Source organism: Scleropages formosus, chromosome 7 (assembly GCF_900964775.1).
Source record: "Scleropages formosus chromosome 7, fSclFor1.1, whole genome shotgun sequence".
Classification (NCBI taxonomy): Eukaryota; Metazoa; Chordata; class Actinopteri; order Osteoglossiformes; family Osteoglossidae; genus Scleropages; species Scleropages formosus.
In genome coordinates, this window is record NC_041812.1 from 14,732,465 (window position 1) to 14,748,099 (window position 15,635).

Genomic DNA, 15,635 nt, shown 5'->3' on the forward strand with positions numbered 1-15,635 from the left:
AACCCTCATCCCCAGTTACTGGTTCTGAGCAGTCCTTTAACACAAGATAAACATGCAATAAACTGACATTAAAACATTTAGTTGAGGGGCAGCCACCTAGGGCTGCTTATTAACAGCGGCATTACCTGTCTGCTTCAGTCTTCCAATATACTTTCTAATGTTTTTTTTTTTTTTTGTTTATTGTGGGTTTAAGTACAAAGTAGTTGGATATGCTGTCTCACCAATGTGTAAGCTGGCCTAGTCTCGGGAACAAGTATGGTTGGTTAAATGGGACCCTCTGTTTCAACGAGGACTGCAGAACCCAAAATGCCCCCCGCCCTTTTTTTTAAACTATTATTTGCTAGAATATAAGAGAAATGATGTATGAATGCATGACAATGGCAGTCTTTGACCTTGTTGTGCCAGGTGGAGGCGGCTGACTGGTACAGTAGCTCAGTTTTAACTTTTTTCTTGTGTCTTTTGACTGCTGCTGAACACAGCCATACCAGCTGTGTTTATTTTTTCCATTCACAATGAACACAGAATGGCTGTGGAAATGGTTTATTGTTATTTTGACAAAGGACATATTTGAGGGATTAGTTGCTAAATAAAGTACATAAATACAATAAAACATTTGACAGTTTCTTAGAACACTTCACAAAAAAACACGAGTTACAGCTCTAAAGCAGTTTACAATAAATAATACCATTTAAAAATGACAACAGCAACAGAATGTATTATTAATGAGCACTTGTCCAGAGCCTTTCCTGGAAGCCTGTACATATTTCTAATTTCCACAGAGCTAACCAGGCCAGTGGTAAAGTGCTGAATTTCTGGAGATCAAACCCTTTTGCCGCTGGTATGAACCCGATGTCAATCATTGCAAGTAATCTGAGAAACGAGTGCAGAGAGGAAGATGGATGAGTGCACAGTGAGTGCTGAATATAATGAGGTGAAGGAGTCAAAGGACCATTTGAATGCCATGAATGAGCAGCTGCAGAAGACTAAGGCCTGTTGTGAGAAAAAAAGAGCTCTGAGGGAGAAAGGAGAAGCTGAGTGCAGAGAGCCCAGAGGCAGACTGGTTCAGATGCAGGAAGTACATGGAAGCCCACTAGCGGACCAACGCCCTCCTCCCCACCTCTTTCCGCATTCTGAACTGTGGAGGAGATGAGGTGTGCTCACCTTCAAGAAGCAGAAGTGAGGGAGCATGACATGGCGAATTCTGAGGCAGCCATCTCAGGCACTTGCACCAATGATGAAATCTGTCCAGCACTGCTCCTGGCTCTTCAGTCAGGAACAAAATGGGTGAACGTGAAGAGACATACTCAGGGATATGTTACTGCATATCCCCACAGAACCTGAGAAAGTGCGCAAGTGGTCCAAGGAGTTGCCACATCCGAAGAAAGGTGGTCTGAAAACAGAGTAAGAACTGTATAGACTTAAGAACCTATATGGCCTACATCCACTAGATGGCGTACAGCTCCTCATAGTTATCACATCCAAGCTACAGAAAAAAAAGCTGCAATGGCTTGTGTCCACAGCACTGGAAGAAGATCCGCAGAGGTGGCTGACGGATGAAAGGCTTAAGGGGTGGTTGCTGGAGTACTCCCCCACTAACATTTACTGGAGAGAAGTTGAACCATGTTAACAAAAAGCCACTGAAGAAGTCCCTGACTTTGTGGAATATTTTAGGTGTGGTTTGAACATTTTGGTGTTTCTGAGATTGCACCAGACAACATTTACAGCAGCTAGCATGGCCCTTTCAAGAAAGCCTTTTGTCTATGGTCTCAGACCTGAGATGCCGAAGATGTTGAAAATCATGAACCTGTAATGGGATGAATGAAGCACAACATATACACAGTTGGTTGACTTTGCCAGTCGATTGGAGAGGAACATGAACTCCAAGGTCAGAAAACAAGCTCCAAGGGTCCACCTGGCAAATGCCACTATTGTGGACAAATGGGTCATCGAGTAAAGATCCGTAAGGACACATCAGGCCAGGCTCATGGAGCAAACATGATATTCAATGAAACCAAAACCTTCACGTATTTCCAATAGTTCACCCATGATCAACAAGAGCAAGTCCTTACAATGGCAAAAAAAAGAGTAGGCACATCACTGTAGTCCCTGCTGGCACTGATCCAGTAAAAGAAGGATGGCCTGTACAGTGCTACTTGAAAGCATGTAAAATCTTTGTGTCCCTTATTTTTACCATGAAACCACTATTTACAGAGAAGCAGTCTTTCTAATCTTACACAAAAGGTGTGAAATGACCAATTCCATATGTTGGTTAAGACAAAATGATGCGTGTCGTCGAAAAACAGAAGCAGTGCATGTGAACCCAAAGTTGCATTGGTTAAACCAAGTATGTAAGTACAATCAGTTGTCTAAATCATAATCATTTATTTGTATCATAAGTTTATTTTAAGATTTAAATTTTGTAAGTTAGTTTTAATATTTTATACAGGAATAATGGCCATTCCTATGGGGTTCACATACTTTCAAGCAGCACAGCAGATGTCACACAGTTAAATGTGTGACATCTACAATAACATTGACAAAGTAATTTATTTCAAACTAAAAGACCTTAAAATGTCCACAATGTTTTTTTTTTTTTTTTTTTTTAATAAAAGTTCACTATTGACCATTGAATTTCACTTCCACTGTTTGCATCTTCCTGAATTCTCAGGGCAGGTGGAAAGGATGAACTGAGTTGTCATTAATGAAAGACTGTCAAAGTAGCACCAAGAGGAGACACAATGGGTTCAACCACTAACAACTGTATTCAGTCAATATGAGATCATCACATGGAGAGGCCTACAGTATGTCTCTCCGTGGCTCCACTAATGTAAGAAACGCAGACCTTAACTTAGCTAGTATCGATTTGGTGACCTGCTGCATCCGAAGCCAGGAGTTATTCATCTGATATGTTTGTCCAGCCCTACCATTCTTATGTTTTTCTGTCACAGCTCTTTGTTTCCCTGACCATTACTGTACTCACCAGTTCTTTTCTTCCTCCTGTTTTTCTTAGCACATTACATCACCTTTGGGAGCACCAGAGTCACTGAAGAAGCCTGTGGTTGGACCTGCATACCAATTCTTCAAATCGAACATTCCATACTTGGACTCGATGACCACTTTACGCCATCTACTGGATTAGGCACCTTAGGACTGAACCATAATTTTTTTCTTTATAGACAGTATTTCTGTGTTGAATTTTCAAACAAGCCTTCCTAAAACAGCGCCATTGTAATAGACTTAAGTGCTTTGGAGGGGTGGGCAACTACTGTTACTTGAACTCCCAGAGTGTTTTTTTCTCCCTTTCTTAATCATATTCATAAAGCTGGAATATGATTTGTAAGATGCCAGAAGTAGTTTTTAGCCTTAGCTAGAGTTAATCTTGAAATGTCAAGTATTAGGATTTTAAAGCAGGAACTGGACATATTCCAGGTTTTTAAATTCAACAGTCCACTAGGCTGTTTAATTAAGCACTCCACTCTGTGGCACTGCTAGAACTGGCACTTATGAAGTGACTGACTCATATTTCTAAATCTTTTCCTTTGGATTTCAGATATTTGAAGAAAGCTCACAAACATTTCTTTAAAAACGTCTGAAGGGCTGATCTGCTGACAAGCAATGTAATGCTGTATCAGCTGTCAGTTAATTGTCTTTAGTGACTCTAAACAGGGCGATTTCAGTACCGTGGCAGAGGTGAGAACCAGATTGAAATACTGTAATTTGTCTTTTGTGGCTAAATACAAGAGGGCCTGTTCAGTGACAATCCTTTTCAGGGTTTTAGAAATAAAATGTTGTTCTATAATTATTGAGAATGGAAGGATCCAGGGTGGATTTCTTCAGAAATGCAGTTTTCTGACTTCATTTTTATAGCTGCGGTTTTCAGCTGTTTCAGCTACAGCTAAGTCCGGAACCATCACAGATGACAGAAAAGTATTAATTATGCTCAGTATAGGCTAGAGATGTAATTGAAGATTTTTTTTTTTTTTTTTTTTTTTAGTTTTATGAACAGGGCAGGGGCACAGTGTGAGCACGGGGGCAGTGAAACCCAAGGCAGGAGGTGGGAGCTCCATGACGGACGGCTTTCAAAGCCCTGCCCCTGCCCTCACTGAATAATTATGTCCAGCTGCGCCCACTTGAGGGGAATTTAAAGGACTTAAAAGCAGCTGGGCTGAGGATAAGAGGAAAATGGCTTGGGGGGGTGGGTGAAGTTTTCCTGTTTTGTACAGCTGGTAGCGTAGCAGTTACAGCTACTGCCTTTAGAGCCAAAGGTTGTAGGTTTTGATTTCCACCTCTGGCTATAGTACCCTTGAGAAATATACTTATCCTTAATTGTGCCACTAAAACTGCTAACATGGGTAAATAATTGTAAGCACCTTAATATTGTAAGTTGCTTTGAAAAAGTGTTGGCTAAATGAATAAATGTAATGCAAATGGTTTAGTGTGTGAGGGTTTTTTTGTTGGTCGCCGGTAGAAATGGCCAGGGCCCTATCATAAGGTCCTTTGACCCTGTTTAGTTAGAAAATAAAATATTTTGTTGTGGAAACCTGCTGTCCTGCACTTCTGCCCCACAACCAGCTACATCGAAATGTAAGAGAAAGAATCAGTTCACATAAATTTCACACTGCACTGTTACAACTCAAGCAGACCATCACACCATTATCATTGCAACTTATCTCCATGCTTTTGAAGCATTTTGCTTTTTCAACTGGATCTGACATCATTGCTTCTACCAATTAAATCTACTTACCAACCCAATGAAGCCTCTTAAAATGTCAGCTACTTTATTAAGCTTACTTAAGCTCTTATATTCAAATCCTTCGGCACAGGCTGATACAAACAATTTTATGTCTTATTCTCTTTGGGAAGATCATGCCAACAAGACTGTTCTTTTTCCCCTTTACTATTCACTTACTGTTAATATTTATTGTATGACTGAATCTTCTGCAGAAGCTATAAGGAGCAATAAAGATATAGCCAGTATAAGAGTAGGAGAAGAGGACCATTGTATTCCTCTCTATGGACATATTCAGTACTGGGGAGGTAACAACTCCAGTCCATCTGATTCCAACCACAGTCACTCTGAAGGCAGAGTCCCAGCTATTAATTTAGTTGCTCTAGCTACACATTGGCCTATGGGTGGTTAACAGGCATAAAACTAACTGATACCCCAATCCAGACCAGAAGGTGAACAGTGGATCCCTATCTGACACATTGTCCTCTGGCAGACAATCAAAACATGTGATTAATAGCGGTGGGTAACCCCCTGCAGGTTATCAAATGGTATGCTCTACAAACGCAGTTGGATAGTGCTGCAACTGTGTGAACCTGAGAGATCCGTGAGGAAATCCATTGAGACAGGAAACCATGGTTTATTGGGTATGCAGAGGGGTTCCAGCAGCTCCACCAGCTGTTGTTGGAGTATGCTGGCCTCAGCCCAAACCTCACAGATTGCAAGGAATGAACACTGATGTCCAAGGTAGGATTTTACTCACCTCTGGGTGTCCAGAGTTAGAAAAGTCATATATCTTGTGTAGTAGAACTGTTGTCATGTTCTTTTCCACATATTCCATGGTAATGGGTTGATTTTCAGAGCTCAGATCCTGATCCTGGGCTTCTAGTGGACAACTGCTAGAAAGCAGGAGACAGGTAGGATAGTATTTAGCATGTTCCTTCCCAAATCTGTGTAAAAAGATAGTGTCAAAGACTTCAACAAGATTCAAAGCAATGCAAACTGTGCTGCCGATAGTACCTTGACTGGTAACAAAAACTTCATGTGAAAATGGCAAGCTCAATGTTCAAGTAACACTCAAACCCTTCTTGCCATGTTATAAGGAATGAATGATTATGTAGTAGATTACAAAACTCAACAGAACTAACATTATTTGCAATATTATTCCAGTTCTTAGGTCCTTACATTGGCTCAGAGTGAGATGTAAGGCAGTTTCCTAAAAAGGCTATTAAAGGTTTAGCTTCCATTTAATTATTAGAATTCATTTAACTGCTATGGAGGGGGGTGTGGTGGCGCAGTGGGTTGGACCGGGTCCTGCTCTTCAATGGGTCTGCGGTTCGAGTCCCGCTTGGGGTGCCTTGCGATGGACTGGCGTCCCGTCCTGGGTGTGTCCCCTCCCTCTCCAGCCTTACGCCCTGAGTTGCCGGGTAGGCTCCGTGACCCCGTATGGGACAAGCGGTTCTGAAAATGTGTGTGTGTGTGTGTGTGTGTGTGTGTGTTAACTGCTATGTACAGGATGTAAAGCATGCTCATATCTGCTTCCTGATAATTCCTAGAATAAACAAATCAGCAGGATGGGTTGACTTATTTTCTTTTTCCATTGTAGCTCCAATGCCAACAAAGTTCAGTATGTGTAAAAAAAAAAATCAACCCAAATCTGCCCATTTCACGAATATGAATATTTGTGATAAAATGTTAAGGAAAACATTCCAGCCTGCATATCACAGCTTTATATTTACATTTACATTCATTCATTTAGCAGATGGTTTCCTCCAAAGTGACAGACATCTCTGAGAGCAAAACTTTAGCAATCAGTCCAGGGATTAATGAACCCATTGGTGTTCCCCTGGAATGCTGTTAGACATGGCCATTCAAAATGAAATGTACCCTAAGATGCAGGTCAATAAGTGCCATCATGCTGCTACAATGTATTCATTTTTCCCCTTTTGACCCATCCTTCAGCAAATGTTCTGAGACTGAGCATTTTGGTGAGTTGTAGGTCAGCTTGTATGAAAAGGGATGTGACCTTAATTAATGCCATTTTCGTCAACCTGTATGTTCTCCAGTTTGGACAGGACCTGAATCGAAGAAGGGACCAGATGTGGACAATCTAAAGGCAGATGTTTGAGGTGCTTAAGTAAGTCTTTGGAGAAGTTGTACATGGGGGTTCAGGTATTGAAACAAAGGATGTCTTCTCTGTGACATCTGGTGAGATCTACAACAAAAAAAAAAATAGCTGCAAGAAGTCATTAGTCGTTTTTGTATTTCTTTTGGGGGCGCGGTGGCGCAGTGGGTTGGACCACAGTCCTGCTCTCCGGTGGGTCTGGGGTTCGAGTCCTGCTTGGGGTGCCTTGCGATGGACTGGCATCCTGTCCTGGGTGTGTCCCCTCCCCCTCTGGCCTTATGCCCTGTGTTGCTGGGTTGGCTCTGGTTCCCTGTGACCCTGTATGGGACAAGCAGTTCTGAAAGTGTGTGTGTGTGTGTGTGTGTGTGTGTATTTCTTTTCATTTGCATAAGTACATCCCAGAGGCTCACATATTAATCCCTCTGTACTGCTAAGTGTTGAAGAAAACAGGCTGCTGTCTTATTGTCACCTACTGCCTCCTTGAGCACATCATAGTCAGTGTTACCAGTTCACTTGTAATGTGACCCTGGATGTTAATTTTAATTGCTGCTGTCTGCTGTGTACAGTTCAGTAACTTCAGAAATCAAGGTGACAGCCTACCCCGTGTAGCCTGCTTATTCGGCAAAATAGTTAAAAAAAAAAAAAAAAAAAAAATATGAATGCTTAGATTAAAATTAATCTGTCCATATTTTTAGAATAATTTTTTAAAGAATTTGTACATTTGTAACCTACGTTTCAGATAACAGCCTTTTTCAGTTTTTAATTATGTTGTTTACATTTATTGATTTAGCTAACACTTTTCTCCATATATATAAAGTCGATTTTGTGAATTTGAAGATCTGAGGTATGAAGTTTTTTCTGTTGGCACTTGTCTGGGGGTCAGTATGTAGCCAGGATCTTAGTGTTTGGATATTGTTAATAACCCAGGTCACTCCCATTTAAAATCTGTTTACAGTCATGGCTCGGATTCCAGAGATTCCAGACAATATATTGACATGTTCTACAGCAAATAAAATTCTATTGGTCTGCTGACTTAATGAGCAGCATACAAGTTACATTCACATTGAGTTAATGTACCCTACTCTAGGTTATACTCTTCTATAACCTTCGTGGAATTCTAATGTTATGGTTTCATTGTTTCATTGCCTTAAACAAATAATAAGACCTATAATATCTGATGAACAAATAAAACTGATGTATAACTAATATCTTGCCATGAACCGTAGTTTTGTTGCTTCAATCTCCAACATTCATTACTTCAGTGTAAATTCCAAGCCTTATTATCGAAAGTTGCCACTGTGCCATTTATCAGCCCCCCACTAGCAAAGTTATGTGGTATGAGTTTGAATGATTTGGCAAATAAATCTGTGCTTTTTAATGCTTCATAATCCAAGTCTCATCTGTTACTGTATCCCAGCATCCATCCATGAAGTCATCAGCTCTGCTCCACAAGCTTAGCTGTTGCTATGGTGACTGTACAAACATGGGTTGGAAGGGTTTTCAGTCACTTTTGAGAGCTCTCTTAGCATCACTGTAACAGAAATATATTTTCTCAGCATGAAATTCCGAGCAATGTTTGGGCCACAGATTGATTGCCGTAAGCTCTGTCTGCTAGTATGTCCTAATAATCATGAACAGGCAGTTTGGTTACAGATTTTGAAGTAGATCAGCCTATCAGGACTCTTGTGCTTCTAGTCAAGTCTATGTTAATGCTAATCAGATTGAACTAGCAGTGTATGCTTCTGTCAACAAATGTATATAACCTCTACAAGATGTGGTCACACCCTGACGATGCTTCGAGCAAGAGAAGCGAAACGTTGGAACCAATGTCCCATACGCGGTTTAATGCAGAAGAACAAAACCTCCAGTCAGTTGACTCTAACCGCGGAAGCCTACGGATTTTGATATACTACATAATGTTCATTTTGTGAGCAGTAAAGCTGTACTGGTTGACAATGCTGTCACTGACAATAAAATACATATCCTTACGTTGTTGGAAACATGGCTTGAACCAGGTGATGCTATTCTGCTAGTTGAGGCCTCCTATTGTTCTCTACCTCCATAAGAGCACTTGCTGTGACGGAGGGCTGGCTGTTATTTCTAAGGACTGTATCCAGATTCCTGAAAAAATGGATTGTCACTTTCCTTATTTCAGATTAATCTCTTTTGTCCTACAATCAAATGTATCTATTACTATGTTGCTTATTTATACTGTAGTCCATCAGGACCTTACACTGCATGTCTAACAGAGTTTGGCAACTTTCTTGCTGATTTGATAACAAACCCTGATAGTCTTGTAGTTCATAGTGACTTCAATGTTTACACTTGTGGAATCTGACATATATGGGAAATCCTTTGTGCGTCTTTCGTATTCTCTGGGCCTCTCTCAACACATCACTCGTCTAACCCACAACTGTTAACTACATACTGTATTTATCATCACCCAGGGCATTACTGTACAGAATCTGTTCATTTCTTCCACTAGTGAAAGAATTTTGGATCAGTGCATTTGATTCGATCTCTGCCTGCCTTCTACTGCCACCAGTCCCAACAAGATTATTAATTATGATTCTTAAACACAGCCAAAATATAGGCTGGTTTAGAGGTAATCAATGTTTCAACATTTCACTGTGGTGATGATTGGGGGATGTGGTGGTGCGGCAGGTTCAGCCAGTGCCCGCTGTGTGGCGGGTCTGGATCTTGAGCCCTGCTTGGGGCGCCTTGTGACAGACTGGCATCCTGTCCAGGGTGTCCCCCCTCGCCCCCTCGGCCTTGCGCCCTGTGTTGCCATGCAAGGCTCCGGTTCACCGCAACCCCCCTTGGGACGAGCAGTTGCTGACGATGGATGGACTGTGGTGATGGACTTTTAGTGTACCCACTGACAGGAAAAAAAATTGTTTTTGAAGGTAAATCTTCATGATATAATGCCTCTTAGAACCAAAATAATTGCAGTTAAAAGGCTATGCCATTGGTTTAATGAAGCAACATGCTTGCTTAAATGTGAATGTGTTCCCTAGAGTGTCATTGGAAATCAACAAAAAATCAGCTTTGGGACTCAAGGGGAACTGTGGCTTAATGCTTTGGAGCTGTCAGTTATGATGTGGATATTTTCGGCAGACTAGATGCAACAAACATTGTTGGGTTGCATACGCTAGATGAGTTGGGTTGGATAGGGATGTTCCACAGGCAAGATAGAAGACTAGGGATACATGAACTGAGCTGGGGTTTCACTGCCCTGAAACAGATTGTTTTTGGTGCTGTCAGGCTGAGTCAGTCTACTGAGCCTCAGAACCACTTGGTTGCAGGGACTCTTCTCCGTGCTATTTCTTGTCTGTGATTTTTCAGGGCTTTAAAGAATTGGGGTCACTCATTTGTATGTGAACTCTTTTTTGTATTTTGATAAGTCAGGGTATCAATTCAACCCTGCATGCATTGTTAAATGCCTTCCTGAGCAAAACTCTGCATACATACTGTAATTCCAGTTGCATTTTTCGTCCCATTTTTCAAATTCCTGATTGATACGTGGAGCCCGCACTTTGCTGCCTTTTTCACATGTATAGTTTTATAACAAATCTGAAGTTTGTTTGAAAGCCGCACCTCTGCCTTTTCACCAAGTATGAGAACCTTTGGTCACCCATTTAATGTAGCCTTAGTGAACCAACCTGAGTTTTAACTTTTGTTGAGCAAACTTCCCAAGGTGGCATAGTCAAGTTAGGCGTGTTTATCTGTTTTAGTTATTGCTGTCCTTTTATTTATTTTTGCTTACACAAACACAGCTTAGGGCAGGGAGTGGCCCAAGGTGTCAGGCCACATTCTATCTGCAAAGCACTTGCCTCAAAATATTTAAAAGTATATCAACAATATATGGTACAGCACAGTATTGTATACCATGAATAATATAATTATTAAATGCAATATTCTATGTGTTTCAGAACCGACATTTTAAATGGTGCTAAAACATATACACCCGTGAGGTGTCATTATGCGTGGGGAGTGGGGTCTATTTGACATTCGTATTTCATATAGGTAAAACTGTATGTAAATATGAAAATGTGAAATTTTAGATAGTATGTTCTAGCTTTCTCTACAAATGTTTTATTTAGTCACTTTGCTGTTAGGCAGTCATTATGGAAGTGCTTGATGTGAGTGAATTGGTTTAAAGCTATAACCGTATTTTACAAAATATGTAGAATACAGTCAGTCCAGTCAAATAAGGTAGCATTTGTGAAGAAAGAAAGAAAGAAAGAAAGAAAGAAAGAAAGAGTGCTTCGAGTGTCGGCCCCCGGGCTGGATGTCCGCAGTCTGCAGTGTGTGCTCTAGCGCGCGCGCGGACGACGACACAGCGCCACGCCACGGTCCCGCAAAGCATAAGAAGAGCAGCAGTGCAGGGTACATGTCACGTCAACCGTACCCACGGCCAACGGCATCGTGGCAAGCTGCCTGCTAAACCGCCCGAGAACCGCTTTAGCGCTTTAGCACCCACCCCAGTACTTCAGAAAAATCTCACAGTGCGTGGACATGCCACGAGCGAGGGAAAACGGTGTCTCGCACCCTCTCGCTTCCGCAAGAACGCCGTCGGGGAGTCTGCGTGTTCCGGCGTCCGGGTGGCAATGTGTCAGACCTGTCAGGGGAGAGTGCTTCGGACGCTTCCTTTCCATTCACACACAGGCATCGTGAATAGCTATAACTCACTGTGTGTCCAGAGAAGAGACTGCATGCGGGTTAAACAGGGGGCTGCGCAGGGGAATCCAATCGGGGCCCCGTGTTACTCATCTCGGAACTGAGTCTCCATCGCTTTCGTTTCTTGCCACGACACTGACTGACTAAGTAGCCGCCGGCGGTGCTCTTCACGCGCGTCGAGCCGAGGAAGGAGGATGCAAGTCAAGAAGCCACGGTGTTCGGACGCGACGACGAGCACCGGGCACGAGCAGACAGATGAGAGCCAGAAGAAGACCTCGTGTTTCTCCAGCATAAAGATCTTCCTCGTGTCTGAATGCGCTTTAATGCTGGCGCAGGGCACGGTCGGGGCGTACCTGGTAAGCGCACCTCTTTTCTGGGCTTCAGTCCCGAACTCGGGGACGTGGTGTTCGCTCTCTCCCGCCCCCCCCCCCCTCCTTGTTTATTATTTCTCATCTGTTATATTCTTCTCCGGACCCCCCGCTTCAAAGCGTTTCGAAGTGGAAACATCAACTTACCATCAACTTAACTCAGTCAGTCGGGTTCCCGGAACGTCGATGATGTAAAGGCTAAACCGTTCAGTAAACGCGAACGTCGATGTTTGCCCAACACTGGGCTGATCTCGCGGAAAAAAAAAAAACGAAAAACAGCGTGAACTTGTTTCTTCTGAAACATACGGCTTGTTGTTCTGTCCATCGCTACATTTTAGCGGCCGTCAGGTGAAAAGCTGGCTGTGAGGCAGGAGGCGCCAGTCACACTCACACTCACAGTCAGTCACTGCGTCCTACGATTGCGACTTAACTTCGCGCAAATGTCGACCTTCCATCGCCGGCAAATGACGCGACGGTACCCCGCGCTGCGCACAATGTGAATGTTGCAATGAATGCAACTATAATAACGCATAAGCCGGAGCACAAGGCCAGCGGCAGCGCGCCGGAGCTCCGCTGCTGAGGAGAAAACGCGTTTCATTCAGCGCGAAGCGAAGGACGCGGATCATGATGATGATGATGATGACGGTGATGAGGCGGATGACTTTGCTGCTCCGTCGTCCGTGCGGCAGCTGTCATAAAACACCATAAGGTCAATTATTGATAGATGATATCCGATAATATTATAGTTCTGCTGTGTTAAGTGTTTACACATAGCGCATTTTAAAACACATTAGGTGACACCTCACCACACACGACGTTGATTAGCTATTTAATTAATATATCATACCAGAAAAAGAATCTTTGGAAATTAATTATATTTAAATGGCAGGGGGCAGCTCCTGTTTTCTGTCATAACAGGTGATCAGAATCATAGAAATAAGCCGGGGGTGGGGGGTGGGGGGTGCACTGGCCTTCAGCAAGTTCAAACAAGGCTCCCCCCAGTATGTGTGTGTGACCTCCGCTGAGTTCTGCTGCTAATATCCTTTGGCCGCCTCAGTGCCTGATAAGTTGTTGCCAACACTATGGGTGCTGCCACTATTTTTGTTGTACAAAGTCTGTACAACCGCGGAATGTGTGGAGTGCTTGGGGTCGCTTCTGGCGCCTTTCGGTTTTGGTATGAACTATTGCAGATAGCAGAGTTCATGGGTGTAAAAACGTTTTCGAAAATATGCTTGTGGATGCGGAAGGAAATTCGCTGTTGTGAGTTTAAAAAGACGGAAAATCCTCTTGCGCGTTGTCAGAAACCCTCTAAGACTTCGGCCTAACGGTCTCGCTCACCTGTCGTAGTTCGTACGTTACGAAGGTCATTTTAAAGCTCTTGTAAGCGTACGTGTTTTTTTCAGTTGCGTAGCTCAGTGTTCAGAGGGGAGGTTAAATGTTGTGCTTGTGAAAATCAAGTGCGTTTGACAAAAATGAGACAGGAGAGACCGAACGAGTGTGTATCTGAGTTGAGTGGAGTGTTTAGTCACAAATGGGTATGTCGGTGCAGTTCTGAGCGTTCTCTTGGGACGTGGGATCTAAACTAAGATGCGCTGCCCTTATTTGTAGTGGAAAGACTAAGGCATCTGAATTCCACTGGCTTGCAGCCTTTCAGGCATGAGAACAGAAAAGACAGCAGGAGAATCAAACCCCTCCTGAATATTTGTCACATACTCATATCTCTGACTATTTGTTGTTCTTTTCTTTCTAAAAGTCAGTTTGATAGTGTTTACATATACAGTTAGTTTTTTTTCCCTTCGAATCTTTATGGTAGCCTGGAAGATCTAGCCCCTTTTCATTTTTGTGTCTTGTTCATGTTTGTTGAGGAAAAGTATCTTGCTTAAGGACACTAGAGCTGCAAGTGGGATTCAAACCTGTGACCTTTGGGTTTGAAGGCAGTAGCTTTAACAACTACACTAGCAGCTACTCTGGTTAACTGCTTATTTCCCTATCAGGCAAATGTATGGTCGTTACGCTGGAAGAGACAGAGAATACGCGTTTAAGACAACACATTCTGCTGGTCAGACAGTATGACTGCAAGAAGCATCTCCAGCTGAACAGCGTTATTGGCCCTTTGAATGGTCAAAGTGTTTTGTTTGTTACTTTATGCTCAAGCCAGGCATTACTATTTATTTCCATTATTATTGCCTGTGAAGCTGATGGGCCCTCAAACATATGTCATGTAGTTATTTAATTACTGTTTAGTTGTTTTCCCAATATTTTGATCCAAAACTACTTAAAATGTGGATTGAAAAAAACAATTATAGACACAAGAGGTCTGACAGTAAAATTACATTTGTGAAAAACATCCTGAGTAAAGTCTACAGGTATATTTTCATAATTTTAATATATTGCTTCCCATCATTCATGTAAAGAATTTGACTTGAGAAATTTAATGCCACATAATGCTGTGCCGTGTGTCTTGTTATACAGCATAAAGCCACACTAAATGGATGTGCAGCAGGTGGATTAAATTCATGGGTCAACAATCTTACAAACCTCCCATTTTGAAATGTATTGAACTGCACTTGTGGATCTTGGTGTTATGTTTATGGCTATTATGCAGCTATTCTTCATTTAAGTTCTTAATTTTTGTTGGAATTAATTTCTGTAAATGTTTTTAAGAGTTTACGGACTTTAAGAGCGTTTAGGAGTTTACCTTTTCTCGTTTGAATTTATAATCCAACGCAGTTCTTATAGTTTCTTTACTGAGCAATTTGTAGATGCATCTAAAATGATAAGCTTTCTTAACAGCTCAAATTTGACTTTGTTTTTCAGATAAAACTTTGTGGATTTTTTAAAGGTCAATTTTGTGCTGAGTTGTAGAATGAAAAAAGTGAATATTTACTCTGAAATATAAATTTTCTTCTGTGTTTTTTGTTTAAGTATATGAAGCCTATTGCTTGGCATGAATGGAATTTGGATTAATCTCCACCCAAACTGCTGGGATGATTCATTGCTAATGTAAATGGCTGCAGTCCAAACATTTCAGTCATTCCTCGGTGATGTGTCCTTTCACAAAACACAGTCCTCATCACACAGTTAAATTGCTCACTCAACCTTCCCTTTTGTGAGCTGCCAAACCTTTACATGTTTTCTGGCATTTTGCAAAGAAGTCGTATGCATATTCTTTTTCCTTACAGCGTCATCGGGATTCACCAGTGTAGTGTTTTTCTCTTTGTATTTGTGGTTCAAAATAAATTTGAAACTTTTATGTGCACCTTTTGAAAAGAAGTCTGTTGACAGTAATTATAATTGCATCTCCAATGATGTATTTACAAACTTCTTTTCAGGCTTTATAATCAGATATGCAGTGTGTGCCAGTGATGGTTCTGACTGCCTGGAGACACACTGTGCATATTTTTGTTATCTGGATTTATTCTAAGCAAAGTGCATATATAACTGGCATTGTCTACCCTCGGTTGTTATCAGAGTTCTCCTCTTTTAGATTACACCTTCTTGCTTTCGTGGAATAAGACAGGAGTTATGTAGAGCCCATTGACCCCTGTAGTGCCCCACATCACGACCCCTCCGTGCCAAGGTGTAAGCTCCCACACAGGTGTGTTCGGTTGTAGTTGAAGCTGCTGTGAGCCAAGGGACCTTTTTGCTGCTGCAAGTGACCCTGCCTGAGAGGCTGAAAGAGTACTCACCGATGGTCTTGATAGATGAGCAGTATTCACCTGCCCTAGGTTGAGAG

The 15,635-nt window shown here is 42.0% G+C and overlaps 1 protein-coding gene and 1 long non-coding RNA gene across 2 annotated transcripts in view; one reads left to right on the plus strand and one right to left on the minus strand.

Annotated features, from left to right (window-relative positions):
* Nucleotides 1–365: 365 nt before the first annotated feature.
* LOC108926612 (uncharacterized) lies at nt 366–12,482 on the minus strand. The gene is made up of 3 exons (XR_001965484.2): nt 12,047–12,482; nt 5,490–5,625; nt 366–1,390 (listed from the first exon to the last, which is right to left on the minus strand). It is a non-coding gene; the product is annotated as an uncharacterized LOC108926612 (long non-coding RNA).
* LOC108926610 (solute carrier organic anion transporter family member 3A1-like) overlaps nt 10,809–15,635 on the plus strand; it is a 39,077-nt gene continuing 34,250 nt past the window's right edge. Inside the window, exon 1 of the mRNA XM_018739397.2 lies at nt 10,809–11,887. Within this exon, the coding sequence (XP_018594913.1) occupies nt 11,726–11,887 (162 nt within the window). The 5' untranslated portion in view covers nt 10,809–11,725. The remainder of the gene's footprint in view (nt 11,888–15,635) is intronic.